General features: G+C 43.5%; 1 protein-coding gene across 3 annotated transcripts in view; it reads right to left on the bottom strand.

The window, feature by feature from the left end:
- NHSL2 (NHS like 2) overlaps nucleotides 1–18,813 on the bottom strand; it is a 109,497-nt gene that overhangs the window by 20,415 nt on the left and 70,269 nt on the right. For all 3 annotated transcript variants that reach the window (XM_042478995.1, XM_042478996.1, XM_042478997.1), the window contains exons 2-6: nucleotides 13,743–13,889; nucleotides 10,206–10,342; nucleotides 9,037–9,232; nucleotides 5,861–5,992; nucleotides 1,889–4,132 (exon numbers count right to left, since the gene is read on the bottom strand). In XM_042478995.1, the coding sequence (XP_042334929.1) occupies nucleotides 1,889–4,132; nucleotides 5,861–5,992; nucleotides 9,037–9,232; nucleotides 10,206–10,342; nucleotides 13,743–13,889 (2,856 nt within the window). The remainder of the gene's footprint in view (nucleotides 1–1,888; nucleotides 4,133–5,860; nucleotides 5,993–9,036; nucleotides 9,233–10,205; nucleotides 10,343–13,742; nucleotides 13,890–18,813) is intronic.

Raw genomic sequence — 18,813 nt, 5'->3', positions numbered from 1 at the left:
GAGGGAGCAAGCTTGTTTTCCTCCAGAGAACAGGACCTGGAACAATGGATGCAAGCTACAGGAAAAGAGATTCCACCTCAACATTAGGAAGAACTTCCTGACAGTAAGGGCTGTTTGACAGTGGAACAAACTCCCCCGGAGTGTAGTGGAGTCTCCTTTCTTGGAGGTCTTTAAGCAGAGGCTAGATGGCCATCTATTGGGGATGCTTTGATTGGATTTCCTGCATGGCAGGGGACTGGACTGGATGGCCCTTGTGGTCTCTTCCAACTCTATGATTCTATGAAATGATGTGAGAGATGTAAAATGCTAGGAAAAGGCTGAGAGACAGTCATTCTTTGAGGATGGCCTGAGAAGGAGTTGGTGAGAGATTAGAGAGAGAGGGGGAAAAGAAAAAAGCAAATAGATGGGATGGGGAGCAGTGTGGGGTAGTGGTTTTAGTGTTAAACTAGAACTCAGATTCAAATTCATGTGCAGCCTTCCAGCCTCCTCTGAGTAAAACCTGTCAAGAAAACCCTAGGATAGGGTATTCATAGGTCAGAGGTGAATGTGAAAGCACATAACATCAAGATAGACAGGATGCTGTAATACAAACCAACAGACCTAAGATGCATTCTGTTGTAGAGATGATGCAGCTCCTAGAGACAGAATAATTATTTCTTTTCCTCCTCAAAATATTTATTTTTGCAGAAGGAAAAGATGACTGAGCAAGTGATGGGAAAACATGGGGGGGTAGCAATGGAAGGGTACATTATCTGATCCTAATCTGCAAAATTCTGTGAACAACTGCACAATTAAAACCCACATCTGAAAGCACCTGGACTACTGACACATAATTACCACTGACACAAAATCAAAATTAAAAGGTACATGTGGGATGAGCTCATTTATTTGTTTTATTGCTGTTGTTTTCTTGCTTGAATTTGTTAACAGATGGCTTGCTGCTAGCTGTTTTAATTCACAGCATAAAGCAAGATTGCCAAAGCATCTCTCAAACTAAGCAATACCAGCCTCTCTCTCCTCACCTATAACAAAATCCTGGTACATTTACACACCACTCCGCAAAACAGTCAATGTAGTCCAGTTAGTAAAGTAATGTATTAGGCCTGGAGACACCCAGATTTGAATACCCCTCAGCCATGATGCTTTCTGGGTGTTCTAAGCCAATTCCCGCCTTCCCTCCCTCTTTCTCTGAGCCTAGCCTATCTTGCTGGGGTGGAGTAATGACAGAGAACCGTATATGTTCACTTGAGCTCCTCAGAGGAAGGTCAGCATACCAAAAGCAAATCAACAATACATAAAGCAGAAAGGGAGGTACGTCATATTGCCAAGGTCCTTTTTGGACAACAAACTGGCTGTGGGATGTCTGGAGTCATAGCTAAAAAGTAACTTTTCCAAGCTCTGAATAATCTAACCTGGTTTAAGGCAGTTGGGTATGTTCCCATTCTTATGAAGATGCTTACCACTGGTTCTTTACACCTGACTGGTCCAGGGTATTGGGCACAGAGAGTAATTTCTCAACATTTGCAGGTGTTGCTGTTGTTGTGTGCCTTTAGGTCAATTCCAGTTTACAACAACCCTATTATGGGATTTTCTTGGCGAGATTTATTTAGATGGTTTACCATTACCTTCCTCTGAGGCTGAATGTGACTTGCCAAGGTCACCCAGTAGGTTTCCATGGCTAAGCAGTGATTCAAAACCTGGTCTCCATGGTCCTAAACTAACCCATTACACCATACTGACTCTCACTTGCTATATAAACTTTTTAACATAAGACACTTAGGACTGAACCTGGGTGTTTTGTCATACAATGCTGTTGTTGTCTTATGAGGCATGGTCCCTCTTCAACCATTCTGAACATAAGGAAATTCAGGAGATCTGAAGCTTGTACCTGAAAAGTCCTCCCAAGATCCATCTGCAGTGGTTGGGCTGCCATTTGCCTCACTGGCCACAGGGGATGAAGCCTTGCAAGTGGTCAGCTTGGTGTAGGGGGAGTTGTCATCTACCATAACAACAGGACTAGTGGCCAGTCTTGGATCCCCCACACAGGTTCCTGGGTGGAGTGGGGAGGCCACCAGAGGCAAGTAAAGCACGCTAGGCTTCTTGGGGACAGGAGGTGGGACTTTGGTTTTGCGGCTCTCCTCGCCAGCTATTCTCTCCCCCAGGAGCTTGGGCTTTATTTGGTCATCGTCCTCCAGACTGTCCTCAGATAGCCGCCGTACAGAAGCAAAAAATGTCCCTGGGGGAGCCTGTCCAGGAGAGACTACTCCACCCAGGGAAGGTGATTCCATGGGACCCCAGGCCTCTGGGTCCCACTGGTGATGCTCAGGCCTTCTGCCCATCATATAAATGTTGCCCACAGGAACGGCACCCTGTGGTGTCAGTGGAGAGGTTGGAGAGCCTGTGGGCGACTCCTCCTGAACTGGCGGGGTCTTATGTAGGAGCATCGGAGGCCTCCGTGAGAGGGGGGGTTTCTCTGCCACTGGTGGTCGGATCTTCTTTCCAGGCTCCTCAACAGGTTCAGGACTCTCCAGGTTATCCTCTGTCTCAGAGCGGCTGACAGAACGCAGGCGGACAGAACGGAGGTCCAGCTGTGTCACCATGGGCATGACAGGCTGCACAGGGCTCAGCTTTGGGCCCAGCTTGGTTCCAAAGGTGGAGTCTGAGTGATGTCGGCTCACTTTGGCCTTGCCCTTGAGCGAAATCTTCAATCCTGAAAGATCCAAGTGAGTTGGTGGGGTAAACGGCAGGTCAAATGATAGGCGTGACTTAGGGCTCTGCTCCATGGGTGAGACTGGGGGCAGCGAGGACTTCCTCTCAGGCACAAGGGGTCTCATCCGCCCACTCTGGTGTGGAGTATGCCCGAGGACCACAGAGGTTGGGACAGTAGGTGTTGGAGTTTCTGACTGACTGGAGTAGCCGCTGGAAGGAGACATGACTCCTGTTGGCCTCCCTGGAGAGGAAGTTTTCAAATTCACCTCAGCAGAGAGCTGGGATGGCGTGGTGGCCCGGGAGATGGATGGGGAAGGGAGGGACTCAGAGCTGCCTTGTGCTTTGGAAAGCTCAATCATGGTTGTCCCCGTGGTGGTGCTAGAGCCAGAAAGAGAGCAATAGGGCTCACTGGAACTCCACTCTGGCATGTACCACTGCTGGGCATATGGCACACTTCCCATCTCCCTGGTTGCATCTCCCTGGCTTTGGACCTGCACATTAGGAAGCAAAGACAGACTTTGGGGTCTCTGACCTTCAGGCCCTGAGTCACCACCAGGCTCTGCCTGGCTCATTTGGACATCCTTGATCAAGGAGACACTACGGGTGGGCGGGCAGGGCTTCTTCTTTGCCTTCTTCAGCGAGATACTTTTGGTGCGCTGCCGCCGTTGCTTTGCTTGGGCCTCCTGCTCCACAGCCAGGGAGACATTGTCTGTGCTGGTGCTACCTTCAGAACTTGCACTGGGATAGCTCAGGCCACAGGTCTCACTGCCCCCAATGTCCACAGAACACAGGGAGGCCGTGTCTGTAGGGACTGAGAGAGACCTCTCACGGAACTTGCATGTGATTTGTCCCCTCTCTACTTGTGGGCAGTGCTCTTCAACTGGGCTGATGGGGACGAGATGTGCCTTGATGTCTCTTTCCCCACATCTTGAGCCTCCTTCAGCATCTCTGGAGGATTCAGGAGAAGCACAGAATGTCCCAGACCCATTGTTTCCAACCACCTGATCTTTGCTAATGAAGAAGGAGGCAGGTCGATCAGAGTCCGGGGTTCCCTTGGGGTTGCAAGGAGACAACGGGGTCATGTTCTCTGCTGCCAACTCATTTTGGCTCATTGATGGGCTCATGTAGCCAAAAGAGGCTGCGCTCCAAGCAGGAGAGAAGACTGAATCCTCCTTGGGGCCATTGCACGATGGACTGGCATACATTACCCTGGGTTTTTCTGTATGCCCTGTGGGCACCTGGCAACAACGTCCCTGAAGAGCTCCCCCAAGGTCACTGAATGTCTTTTTCAGCTGTGGCCGAGGCTGAGGAGACCGGGCATGGTGGGTGGTGCCCCTTCCATTGACAACATCAGGGACAAAATTACAGGAGACAGATTCAGCTATGGTTGCTGAAGGGTTGAGAACTGGGCCGTTACTGTTGCCTGGAAAAAAGAGAGAGAGAGAGAGAGAGATGAAACCACAGCACAGATGCCCTTTGGCTAGGTTGCTCTCTCAGTGTCCAAAGGGCTTTGTACTGGGGCATAACTGTTAGGCCAGCAAAATGATAAAGATATTCTGCAACCCAGTCCAATATCGATTAAGCATTTGGAAAAATATATATTTTTAAATTTTTAAAAAGAAACAAAATTTAAGGAGGCCCAAGAAAACAGCTCAGCTGCCTCTAGATAGCTTTTAAAGGGGAAAGGTTGCCAACTGGTGAGTGATTTTTTAAAAACACGTTTTTTGTTTCCCCCTCCTCAAAAATTGACCCACATATACACCCCTGCCATGGCACTGGGGCTCACAAAAACTTACTTTCCCCACCCCAGTAATAAAACAAAAGGCAAGGATATGTTAGTAAAGCTATAAAGCAGCAGCTCCTCTGCCATTCCCCATTTCATTTTATCTTAATGGATTGGATATATATAATAAAATAATGCCTCAAAACATAAACCTCCAGATCTTCTTCCTGGAACATGTTCCGTAAGTCAAACTCACATGTACCTCTTCTGACATCTGTCCAATTTAAATTATCATTCCCAACTTTGGAAATCATGGTTCATATATCTGGAAACAAGTGGGGACTTAACTTAAACCAATTCTACTTTTCAGACGTTAACAAACCATGAAAGATACATGCCCAAATGTTTAAGATGGAGCTGTATATAGCCCAAGGCACATTTCTTCATAAAGTGAGAAAGGCCTTAAAGACTTTAAAGATGGCAGTTAAGGAAAATGGGTCTGAGTAGAACAAATGGACAAAATTCTCAAATGAATTCTCCCAATTCAAAATCTGATTACAAAAATGTCACAGTCTGCCAAACCAAATATATTTTTTCATTTGGAGCCCTGTTTAAGTGTTCATCTGAATACAAAGAAGGCTAAAACTGAGAACAGGAATGCTACAGAAGCATAGCCCCCAACATCTCCAAACACTCAAAATGAATTGTGCATTAAGCACAAAAGTCAGAAGAGGTTTGTGTTACTGCATTTGTCTGAACATGGTTACAAGGCTCCCAGGAGCAGGAATTGTGATAAAGTTGAGCTCCAGCAGCTTTGTAACAGCATTCAACCAAACACCATTACAGAACCCTCAATACTGCACTCAATATGAAAAGAGCAAACTTATTTTTGGGCACAGGGGGGAGTTGACCTATGCGCATGCTCATTTCCTCATCTCCAGTTTTCAGTCGTGTGTGTTCAGGCAAACTCCTGACCAGGACTTCGGTCGTTAATGAAATCTGGCTGAGTTACATCTTCAAATTCACACGTTCAATTATGTCTGTCTTTTTTTTAATCCTGCAGTTTCTGTGACTCATCTGTTCTGTTTCGTTTTCCTTGGCAGCCTGAAACGTGTGCAGCGTGAAATCTATTGGAACAGCAATTTGTCAGGCTTTAAAAATCAATAGCCCTCAACATTTTAAAAAGCAAAGCTTTGACGTTGCACTCCTCTACAAAATCTCCTGCTGAAATTTCCCAACAGTTGAAATTTTGAGTCCTGTAGAAAATTCTTATGAATAAACCCAGCCCCAGAATCCACCCTTCCAACTGCAAGCTCATTTACTAATCATGTTTACAACATGTTCTGGTTAAATATCTTCTCCGAAGTTCTCAAGCTGTTCTCCCTTGACTACTTTGGCCGGGAGCAGCAGCACCATCCTTGTGGTCACCTTGGTCCCGTATGGCAAGATGAGGGAAGCCGATGACTGTCCGTCTCCGGCGCAGCAAAGACTTGGGATTCATGGCGGTCTCCGTGTTAAAGAGGGAATGGCGTGTGCTTGCGTGCCTTGCAAATGGCTGCCCTGTAGTCAAAACAAAGACAAGAGTTGAAAAACCCACTGTGAGAGATAGAAGGAGGATGTGATCTCAGCTTTATGGAAGATGGCACATGGTTTCCAATATTGGGCCTGAGAGCATGAGCTCCAGTTCTAAGTAGAGATTTCGACCTGAGCCCTACTCAGGCATTTAAACCAGCTGAGTTAAATATGGCTGCATCTGCACTGCAGAAATAATTCAGTTTGATACTGCTTTAATTGCCATGGCTCCATGCTATGGAATTCTGGGAACAATCGTTTGTTGTGTCACCAGAGCTCTCTGACAGAGAAGGCCAATTATCTCACAAAACTACAATTCTCAGAATTCAATAGCACTATGCCATGGCAGTTAAAGTGATGTCAAACTGGATTATTTCTGCAGTGCAGATGTAGCCTATGTGACGGCAGAAGACACTCTAGCCCAGCCTCTATCTGGTTTTGCTCTCCTCACAGGAAACAACAACTGTCTGAAACAGTATGTGAGATTCTGAACATTGATTTTCCAGCTTTTAGTATCACACAGAGAGCTTTCATGTACAGCATAGTGGCAGCTTGTGTGGTGGTAAATTCATTTCAAGTTTTGACTAGCTCTAAAAGAGCTATCCAAAGTACTGAGTTTTTTTAAAGGAAAACATTTCAGCACTTTGAAGAGGACCTTTAAATCCTATATTAAAACCTGGAGTGAGTTCACCAGCCCTGCTGACATGGGAAACCACCACTTTAAGAGGTTCCCAGCTTCAGAGTTCTCTCCATGTGAGAATAACATGGTTTAGAATATTCCCACCTCTTCATATATTAAACTAGATGCACTGCCTAAACTGGGCTTCAATGTCCCTGGAAATACAGGGAAAGTGGAATAAGGGTGGAAATGTGTATTCACATAAAAGTCATGGGGATCAAGGGTGAGAACTTTGAATGGGGCAAGGATGATGGAATTGAAAGGAATGAGTCACAGAGGGTCACTGGAAATGTTTAGGACTAGCCACAGCTGGGGAAACTTCCATTCTGGACTACAATTCCCTTCACCCCACAGTCAACATGGCCCTTTTTGGGTTGGGGAGTTTTAGTTCACATAATGTTTCCAAGCTTTTGGCCTAGTACCTAAGTGTTGTACGTGCACAATGAAGAGATCTCTCACACAGATCCATCTCACACTTACTTGGGGATCTGAGCCGACAGGATAGGCAACACAGATAATAGAAGTCTTGTTACACCATTTGAACTAACCATGAAATATTATTTAATTCACTGCAACATATAATAAAACCATCATGAGAACTTAAGCTTGCCCCCAAACCACCGAAGCAAATCATCTATGAGCTAAGGTAAATAATTTGGCATCAGAAGCTTAAATTACACAAACCCCAAAGTAAAATTAGCAGGATGACCACTGACCTGGACTGAATTTAAACCAGTTTCAAATCAAGATAAAATATTGTTAATTTCTTTATTATCAGACAGTCCCTCAACTAGGAAGTCTGGAAACTGTAGAAGGAGAATCTGAATTTCTTAAATAAACCCATTGCTCCTATGGTGTTTTGGAGGGAACTAGGGCAGTTTGTCCTAGTTTAAAATTATTTTACATCTGGTAGTATACATATGTTCAAGATTCACCAATGGGAAACCCTTAGAGCTTTTTCCTGAGAAACTAGACCCTTGTGCATAAAAGCAAAGATGGCCAAGACACACCGATACTTGAAGCAGCATGAGCAAGTTACTGAAAATGGTTTTATAAAAAGCACTGATGAGTATATACTATATATATATATATATATACACACACACACACACACACACACACACACACACACACACACCCCTACACACACAAACATTTTACATAGAATGGTCCCAAGATATTTTGCTGCCTAAGGCAGGAGAGAAAATAACACCCTCTGTATCCTCCAAGTCCATAGGCCTGGAATAGACCAATTGGAACAGTTGTTGAACTATAAGGCCATACTTGAATAAATCCTATTGATTTGCTCTAATAAGGGGTAGCTGTTGGATTCAGGCCAAAACGTTCAAGGTAAATTAAATCATTTTTGTGCCTGAGGCAGAAAATCCAACAAGCAAACCCCCTATCCTTCTAATTTTTTTAAAAAGAAAGCAAAATAATGCATTCAATAAGCTCCCTGCAGCGGTCAGCCATTAGCATCTAATGGTAGGACCTGCCCTGATTATACATGATAGCAAACTCCAAATACTTTTTTCTGCTCTGGGGACCTAATGCCAAACCTTTTGTGAACTGTGCAAACAAGAAGCCTAATTCTGATTTCCAGAGTGAAACATATGTTTCTGGGCACTATAAATCCAGCTAGCAATATTTCTTAGTGGCTCTACTCCCACGTTATGGGGCTTGTCCCTCACTCCTCCTGTTTGAATGCAATACATTGACTTTTATCTTGGAGCTCTCGTTTTGCCAAACCCTGAAATGTGGAGATAGATAGTACACGGGCAATCATGTGCTATGAAAATTGAGGTTCCCCCCCCCAAAAGATAGACTTAATGATTAACCTGGATTTATTAGCAGATGTTGCTGAAACCAGAATCACAGAACATGAGCATGCATGCACACACAAACATACATGTGTGTATGTGGGAGGAAAATGCCTGCAGAGATCCAACCTGTTAGAATAAAATACACCTGTCAGTCCAGGTGAATCCAATTCCTGTGTTTCTTAGCCCTACTGTGAATCTTCCACACTTCTCCATTCTTGGCCATAGCAATAGCATTTACAGTTCTATACTACTTAATAGCAAACTCAGCACTCTCTTAGTAGTTTACAGTCTGTAAGCCAATTGCCCCCAACAAGCTGGATCCTTATTTTACCAACCTATGAAAGGATGGAAGGCTGAGTCTACCTGGAGCCCTCTGGGATCAAACTCACAACGTTATGGCAGCAGTACCAGCATTTAACCACTGCACCACCAGGGCCATCATGTTGACCTTGTGTTCCTCTCAACCTCATATAACATCTGATTCAGGCACCTTGCCTATCCTTCATATGCGTATGCATAGTCAAACCTACCAGAGATGTTGATGGGGACAATGTTTGCTTGGGATGAACACGGCTGGTGCACCCTCTTCTCATCCAAGGAAGGCAAAGCAGCAGCTCGGTTCCAGGCTGTGTGCCTGTCCGGAGTAGCAGGCAAGCTAAGCGAAGGTTCCAAGGCTCTTACTCCCAGTGTGTTGGTCACGTTCTCCTTCACTTGCTGGTTTGAAGGCTGCCAGAACGCAGAAGGAGGGGAACAATGGAATATATGGGGCAAACAGACATATTTTAATGCAATGGCATCTTGCAACATACTGATTGTCAGACTAACATGGCTATGTTTTTGAATTCTAACAGACATGTTTTAAAACGAACTTGGAAAAGATACTTTTTGGACTTTCTCTCCTCTTCTACACAAGCATGAAAACAATTACACAATATATGGTGACAGCAGTCAAGCTGTTGTATGCACAGCATTGGACTCAAACAAATGATTTATAAAGCTTAATACTAGTTTTTTTTTTGTGGGTTTTTCAAGCTATGTGGCCATGTTCTAGAAGAGTTTATTCCTGACGTTTCGCCAGCATCTGTGGCTGGCATCTGAAGATGTCAGCCACAGATGCTGGCGAAACATCAGGAATAAACTCTTCTGGAACATGGCCACATAGCCCAAAAAACCCACGAAAAATGATGGATGCTGGCCATGGAAGCCTTTGATTTCACAAAGCTTAATGAATTTGCAGAAAATTGGTAAGTTGACTAATCTTATAAGAGAAGGATCTACAGAGTCTTTCAAAGCTGAGTGGAAATTAGTGATTGATTATTGGAAGAAGAAATGGGGAGAAATATTTGGTTTAGGGTTTGCAAAATAGTATAGACTGTATTTTCAAGTAGCGTATCGTTTATTAATAATTTACATTACTATTAGAATTCAGTCAAATCTTCATTTTTTAAATCTATATATAGAAGAGACTGGTGAAACAGAATTAACAGTGGATACAAATTGGTACATTGGAAGTCATTTGTTAAACCATATATAAATAAAGGTTAATAATAATAATAATAATAATAATAATAATAATAATAAGTTAGTGTAGTAGTAGTAGTAGTACTGCATAGTTTATGTAAATGTAGATGGAGGGACATATAAAGTGTGACACTGTAAAAAACTGCTTCAAGCTGTGAAACACTGGACCCAGACTCACCATGAACACAAACTCAAGGCGTTTGGCGGATGAGGGCCGGGGGCTGCAGTCAAGGGGCCTTTCAGGAGAGAGGGGGCTGGTGTAGCGGAAGGTCTGTCCACTGAGTCTTGCATCGGAATACGGCTCTTCGTGCTCCTCTAGAAGAAAGGAAAGAACAAAAATAGCCTGGTCATTACATTACATTACATACATTACCATCTATCTCCCCGCTTTTTAAAGAATACAGTGGTACCCCGGGTTACGAAATTAATTCGTTCCGCGGTTAATTTCGTAACCCGAAATACCTTCGTAAGCCGAATTCCCATAGGCGCTAATGGAAAAATAGCTCTCTGCTGCCCTCCGGTGGCGGAAAATAGCGCCGCGGTTTTTTCGTAACCCGAAGAAACCTTCGTAAGCCGAAGCAATAAATCCCTATGGGATTTTTTCGTATCCCGAAAAATTCGTAACCCGGCGCATTCGTATCCCGGGGTACCACTGTATACCTTCCAGAACTAACTTTTACCATCACAGCCCGCTAACATTTCCAAGGTCTGACAACAGGCACAGTCAATTTTCTGAGCTTTGAGACAGGAATCCCAGGAAATCAACCATAGCACTCAAACTGGGCTCCCAGTCAGAGAAAAAATCCTATGGGGTGGGTGAGCTGGGTAGTTGCCTGGTGCACTGAACTGGGGATGAGTGGGTGCTAAGCTAAACTGAAGAAGCCACAAGGCTGAATTTAGTGGCTGAGGGTTGTTTTAATACACTGCATTGGAAATCACCATAAACACCAATGTAGGCTACATTACTTTTGATCACAATGCAGGAACAGGCATGCTGTTGATAGATACAGTAAGTTAAACTTTGGTCTGTCTAACTATTTTAGCTGGTCTCTCATAGGAAACGGAGGTCTCATTGGCTTCTGTATTAATGGATACTGAATCATGTGTCCCCATTGAACACTCCAGTGAGAGTATCACTCCAGTGAGATTGTAGCCAGAAATATGGTACTGGTCCCTGGAACTCTGGGGGGGGGGGGGGAACACCTGCTGGTCCCTCACATCAGATCACTTAAGAAGCATTGCTTTAGGGGACATTTTCACAAACACCCCAGTCAGGACACTTACATATACTTCACCATGGTGGATGGCATGTTATCATTCACACCTGTGCTAGAAAACTGGTTGACACACAAGGCAGTTGTTAGGCTTGGTTACAACGTTTGTACAGGTCTATATTTGGGAGAAAGGGTAGCTATCAAAGTTTTTTAAAAAAGCAGCAAGGGAAAAAATGTGGAGAAAATGCTATAGCTTGGGAGTCTGTAACATATGGAGATATTGCCCATTTGAGAATGGATGTTCCAGTACAGGGTCTACTTCTCGTGGCTGAAGACAGAGTGTTGGAGAGCTTGCTTTGTGCATGTGAGTGGATGCAGAAGACAATAAAAGAACATATGCCTACAGCTCCATGAGAGTCATCATTTGAGAGCGCTAGAGCCCACAACAGAGACATGAATAGGATCCTAGCACTGGAGCAGGAATCACAGATTTAGAACAGACTCCAAGAGTCATCTACCCCTATCTCCTACCATGCAGGAATACACAGCAAACTCCTGAAAGATGGCCTTTCAATCTCTATTTAAAGACTTCCACAGCAGGAGAGTCCACCACCCTCTGAGGTAATTCATTCCACTGTTAAAACAGCTCTTGCTGCCAGGAAGCTGTTCCTAGGTGAAATCTCTGTTCTTCTCATTTGAATCTACTGGTTTCTGTCTGAGACCCTGGAGCAGCTGAAAACAAGTTTGTTCTGCCTTCTACATGGCAGCCCTTCGGACATTTCACGACAGCTATGGTATCACCTCTCTGCACCAAAAGCAGAGGAGCAAAGAAGAAATAGCTCACTTTCAACCCTTTTCATAGGCATTGATGAGAGAAAGCCTAGATGAACAGGAGGGCCTCTTTCACTTCTATATTTTGCAATTCTGCAAAGCCATGCAACTTGGTTACACTGCAAAGTTGCCAGGCTGCATGGGTCAGTGGGGGAGACGGGACTAATTTGCCCCAGTCCTTTGAAAGGAAAGGATTCCCATGCATACCATAGACCCTTGCCCTAACCCTGCTAACACTCCTCATCAGAATACTTGGCCATTTCTTTATAAATTTTGTATTAAAAATAAGAAATGGCATATCATAGCACAAGTCTATGTTGCAATGCACCAGGTAATTGTGAAACAATCAATGGGACCTATCCCCAGCCATGATGAAGTATGTATTTGTGTGAGAAAGCAAAGATGCCAGTTATAGGCTTAAGTGCCAGTTATAGGTTTTAAGGCATGGTTTGTATTCGGTGTGGTAAAGAACCGGTTAACTGAATTATTTTTGCTCCTTTGGTCAAACTTAAACTGCCATAAAAGCTCTCCTTAGGAGAATGGAAAGAGTCTGTTGCCAATCTTAAAAGAGAATCTAAACCAATCATGATTTCTTTCTTTATATCTGGGCAGCAACAGAGATAAGATTGGTCAGGCAGGCTTTTGCAGCCAAGCAGCCCCAGTTACACAGCTTTGAAAGAAGGAGCAGGGAAGGCTTTAAGGAGGGACTCTGTAGCAAAACAGCTGTCTTTTTCCTGTCACATAAAAGAATTTCAGGGAACAAGTTCAAGGCATGAGCAGGTGCCACTTAAGATGTCTGGATAAGGGTCACTGAAGAGAAATTTTCTAAGGCAGTTACCATAGGAAAAGGCAAAAAACTGATGTAAATTGCTTGATCAGGACCACCCCAGACCCTGGGGCTTTAGCACCAAAATTTGAGACCTAGGAAAGACTTCTGATGTCATGCGAGTGGCATTACAGAGATGGTATGGCAAGGGGCAGCCTTGGTGAAGGCATTCAGCATGAGATAGTAAGGGTCAATCATAGCTGTAAAGTAAATTAAAAAATTCCAAGACTAACAAAGAAGAAAAATAATATAAGCACACACTTTTCAAGACTATGCTCTCATCCTGTGATTCCTCCCCCTTGTTTTGAGTGCCGGAGAAGTGTGTACAGGCCCTCAAGACTCCAGGCCAGGCTCTGAAATCTGGGAAGGCTAGACAGGAGGGCCTTGTTTTAAGAGAGCAACCCCTCCTGAGTAATGAATGGAGAAGTCAAGCTGCACCAGAGAGCCCCAAGAAGCAAAAAGAAACTCTTCCGGAAGCGATGTTGACTTTGGAGGATGTATTCCAGCCCAATCCTTAGTCACTTTTACCCATGTAAGAAAAAAAATGAAGCACACTGATGCTAATCTCACAGCAAGGCTGGAATTCTCACATCTAGTTCCTGCATGCAGTAATTCTCATATTTGGCCTACATGTGTGCATCTTACTAGGGGACATCAACTTTACATTACGTTACATCAGCCTCAGATCCCACAAGCAATCTGGTGGTCCTTAAAACTGATTACTGGAAAGGGGTCATCAAAGCCATATTTCTTTCAGGATGCCATCTATTTGGGAGTTACTCCCTTTATGAAGACACTCTCTTCCATCTCCTTGCCTCCTCATCCTGAACGTTCCCACAAATACCTTGGAGCATGCTCTGCAGGTTGACTTCAGCTTCATGGTGCAGCTCTTCCACGCCAACTGGCCGGGCCAGGAAGATATTTATCGGCTGATGCCATAGGAGCTTGGGTGGGGTGGGTTTCTTCACATCTGGATCTAAGTTAGAAGTGGCTGAAGAGAAAAAGAAAGGGGAGGACAGAAAGGGAGAGATAATAAAAATTAAGGAACAAACCGGAGATAGATTACCCAATCTGATGCTCACCAGATGTGTCAGATCGCCATACTGGCTGGAGTAATGGGAAGGCACAAAACTGTTGAAGGTTAGTGGGATTCTTGGGACATAAGGAACCTGTTTCCATCATACATTCAAACCAATTTATGCCTACAGCTTGCAGTACTGAAACCTATGGAACTATAGGCCCTATACAGACAGCCAAAATAAAGCTGCTTCGAGGCACTTTGGAGGTATGGTATTTCAATGATGCATGCGTCCTAAGAGTCTGAAAGCTGCACCAAAGCTGCACTCCAATCCTTAGGACTAGAGCGTGGCTTTGGTGTGGCTTCTGGACTCTTAGGATACATGTATCATTGAAACACCATACCTTCAAAGTGACTCGAAGCGGCTTTATTTTGGTTGTCTGTATCAGGCCATAGTTACATATAGAATTGCATACATATATAGGACGACTCTTCCGAAATCTGAAATGTTCTAAAAACCATTTTCCCCACAAGGGTGGCTGACATAGTGACACCTTTGCATTCTGATGTCTCAGTGTACCCAAACTCTGTTTCATGCACAAAATTATTAACAATATTGTATAAAATTACCTTCGGGCTCTGTGTAGAAGGTATATATGAAAAATATTGTTTATTGTATTTTCTTACATCCCGCCTTTCTCCGAACATAGGGACTCAATGCAGTGAACCACATGTATAAAACAATACAATTAAAAATAGTACAAGAATATTAGAATAAAAATTAAACAAATTTTGTGTTTAAACTTGGGTCCCATCCCCAAGATATCTCATTATGCATGTATTTGCAAATACAGGTGTTCTGAAATATATTTTTAAAAATCCCAAATCCTAAACACTTCTGGTATCAAGCATTTCGGGTAAGGGATGTCAAGGAAATGCAACATGGGACATGCAGTTATAGAAATAAAATATGTATGTGAGAGTCAGAATGACTAAGCATGAACAATTAAGAAATCACACAGGTGTAAAGGATGATATAATTTAGAAGTCTTGGGAGCCAAGGACAAAATTATGGAATGTACATTGGTAACACCTGAGACTCGTTACATGTACAAGGTGATCAGATGATGTTCATGGGTTGGACTTGAGTATGGGATGAACAAAAGTCAACCAATCATTGTGAATGTACACACCCACTGGGTGGTAATTGTCTAGTGGGTGGTAACAAACATTTGCTATAATAATTGCCAGTTTTGCTAATGTAACTTGTGGGTAGTTGTGGAGTATTGGTAGAGTGTACAGATATTGTGGATTGTTGGGCATATAGAGATAGTAACTGTATATAGTAACTGTATATAGTAGAATAAAGTAGATCTTTTATCTAAGACTACTGAGTTGTGTTGGTGTCTTGAGTGAAGATACAAGAACCAGCAGAATCCTGATGGTGTTTGGAGACATCTGAAGAAGAAGAGTGAGAAGGCTTGGAGAAGTTTGTCAGGGTCTTCAGCCTATTCTCAGAAAAAACTGCTGCTTTGGGAGAAAGCAATAACCACTGACCAAAGCTGGTCAGCTCAGCTTCATTAACAAGGTGGTGAGTTACAGCCTGAGGTGAAGAGCAACAACTCCCATCACCCCTGACAAGGGAGACTCAACCTGTATACCCTTTTTTATGTGAGACACCATGGAGATTTTGTATCAAGGTTTCTTCAGTTCTGCTCCTAGACCTACAAAGGTCTGCTGGTCGCAGTGGCAGATCTATGCTTGTAGAATTGTCTACAAGTGGAATAAAGTTCCCCAGGGCAATGGTGTTTCTTCTTGCTGGTGGAGCCAAAATTTAGAAAGTACCTTTCTTTGCACTACAGGTCCCAGAATCTGAGATCCCAGAATTTGGATTCCTCAGCGATGTAGTTTTAAAAGTACCTTTTTAAAGTTCTGCTTCTGTCCCATCATAACCCCACTTGTTATGTCATCTGGATGTGTTAGGACTGCTTTGCTCACGGGATTTAAATATTAAAACAAATTAAAAACCTTACTTGGACATTATTTCTGCTAGAATAATACAAATTCTAGCTGGTATCCTGCATCACAACTAAAGTAGACCCACTGAACCCATCTACTTGACACTAATTACAGGATACAGACATATGTAAATATTTTAAGGAATGGCAATTCAGTATCAGATTCCTCCCTTGCATTCATATTTAGTGCTTGTGAGGAGGGATTAGGGGACCTGAAACTGTTAACATCGGCCCCATACAGACTGCCAAAATAAAGCTGCTTCGGGTCACTTTGGAAGTATGCTGTTTAAATGATGCATGCATCCTAAGAGTCCAGAAGCTGCGCCAAAGCTGCGCTCCAGTCTTTAGGACTGGATTGTGGCTTTGGCATGCCTTTCATACTCTGAGGACGCATGCATCATTTAAACAGCATACCTCCAAAGTGACCCGAAGCAGCTTTATTTCGGCCCATCTGTATGGGGCCATCTTAACATTTGCATTCCTGAAGAGAAGTGCATACAAATATATATGCTTCTTATGAACGGGAGCCTGGGAATATAGCTAATTACAAATGTTGATATTATATGTCATTGGTACTGTATCCATTGCAGTTGCTTAATCTGGCTTGTAATGAATCCATTCAATGATGTTATTAATTAACTATATGAAACAATGTCTGAGAAAGGCTGAAGATGCAGCTTTCTTCTCTGGTGTTTCTGGGATCTCGAGGGCTAGAAATTTACCCACATTTAAAGAATGAACACAACCCTCATGTTAACCTTGAAATTCAGTGGGTGCGTTGTCACTTGTGAGCACTGTAGATTTAAACCTTGTCCTCTGCTCCAACCTGTCGCTCCTTCTGCCACTATTTGCTCACTGTTCTCCAAGCATCAAAGGCATGCTCTCTCCTCCCTTCCATCTAGCTGATTGGTTTCTTTTGTTGCTGGCTCTGGAACAACCATGCAAACAGCAGCATGACTTGGGCATAATTGCACTCCTGTCATTACAGTAGGCGTCTGCTTTATGTATATTTCTCCAAAGCACTGCTGAAGGGGTGGGGAAGGAGGGTGGTCTCTTTAGGGGTGTGATGACAGACAAACACAATATGCACCCACTAATCCCACAGGGTAACCCTAACATAATCTGCGGTGTGGAATGCAAAACCACTCCTCTATGTAATGCATGAGAGCAAAGAGGCACAGCACCTGGCTGGGTAAGGCCCAAAGCAAACGGCCAACTCTACATGTGTCTGGCTCTTCAGTCCAGATAGCATCACAGATGGGGCATGAGCAATCCTTCTCAGAAATCTGCTTTCACAGCCAGCAGCTCTGCAGGCATATCCTGTCTGCATTTTCCTCTGTTGCCAGCAGAAGGCATCATCAAATGTCCAAAAGTGAACTTTATTTACAGGATGGCAAGCTCATCGTTTGGCACTGTGCTGGTTCCATCAAATGTCCAAAAGTGAGCTCTGGGGGCATTCACACTCACTTTTTGTCCTGAGGAGATGTGGATGGCTTTGCTGATGCATATCAGGTTTGTTGGTCCCATACTGTTTTTGGTTCGCGACTCTTCGAGCCATTTTAACCCACGTGTTAGTCACACATGCCATCGGTTCAGGTTAAAATGGAGCCGCCTCTCTTCCTTTAACGATACAGAGCAATCCGAATCAATTCAGAAGCATATTCACACTGCCGACAATGCGGATCTTGCAGGAAAACTCTGGGGGGAAACCCCTGGTATCGACTATCCCAGGTTAAGTGAGGTTTTTGTCAGCCCTCTCCAAAAGTGCAATTGAACACATTTGGGACGTGTGTACACACCAAGGATTCAACCCGGATTATTTGTGTAGTGTGAATGAGGCCTTTATGTACAGGATGGCAAGCTTATCATTTGGCACTATGCTGTTTCCAATACAAGCTCTTGGGTCCAGGAGGTAATGAGAAAATGCAAATCTGCACATGTTCAGTGGCACTTATAATTTTCCACAGGTGTCACCCAACTGGAGAAAGCTTTGCTGATTTTTATAACCACTTTTTATAACCAGAGAAAGAGAAAGAGAAAAAACAATTGCTTGATGGGGTTAAGCCTTCTCCGACCTGGGAAGCCTTCCAGACACCTTGAGTTGCAGCTCCTATCATCCCTAAGCACTAACTGTTCATCTCTGAAACTAATAGGAGCTATAGTTCAAACAAGTGAAAAACTCCGCATTTGGGGGCACCAGATTGGAGAAAGCTATTTCAAGAGACACACATGCAGTCAGCAGCCATCATCTCATTTTTATTGCCTCCATTATATCCCGTATCCCAGGGATTATCTGCAAATGTTAGTTGATTCTGACTTGTTTTTGAAAAGAACATGCATTTCGTACTTCCACAGAAAAGGGGGATATAAATAATAACTGAACTCAGCATCTGCTCCATATGTGGGAGAAGTTGGGGAATGTTTCTAACATGGCATTTGTCATCTGCACTTTAAAAAAATCCTGCTCTTTTACTTTTCTTTTTGACTGCTTTTAGACAAGACTGTACTGCTACTGGGATTTCATTATTTATATCAGTATGATTTAAAATTTAAAAAGACATAAAATGTGGCCAGATTTTTTTTTAAGAGAGACAATGCCCAGTTATAAAGCTGTCTTCATTGGTCAATCAAAAGATTTTAAGTTGATTCACTAGCATCTCTGCTTATTATGTTTTGGTGCTAAGCACATAGGAAGTTGCTACTTGTTCATCCAAGCACCAGATTGCTGACCCTAACTCTGTTGCTTCTGATCACCAATAGATCCAATAATCAAGGGGAGGGGTAATCCAATAGGTTCATGATGGCTAAATGCACTCAGTGGGTTGCTGTGGCCAAGCAGAGATTCAAACTCTGGTCTCCAGAGTTGCAGCTCCATGCTC

The sequence above is a fragment of the Sceloporus undulatus genome, chromosome 7, assembly GCF_019175285.1.
Source record: "Sceloporus undulatus isolate JIND9_A2432 ecotype Alabama chromosome 7, SceUnd_v1.1, whole genome shotgun sequence".
NCBI classification, from domain to species: Eukaryota; Metazoa; Chordata; class Lepidosauria; order Squamata; family Phrynosomatidae; genus Sceloporus; species Sceloporus undulatus.
The sequence above is the reverse complement of the archived record's forward strand: the minus strand, read 5'-3'. Positions and strand labels throughout refer to the sequence as shown.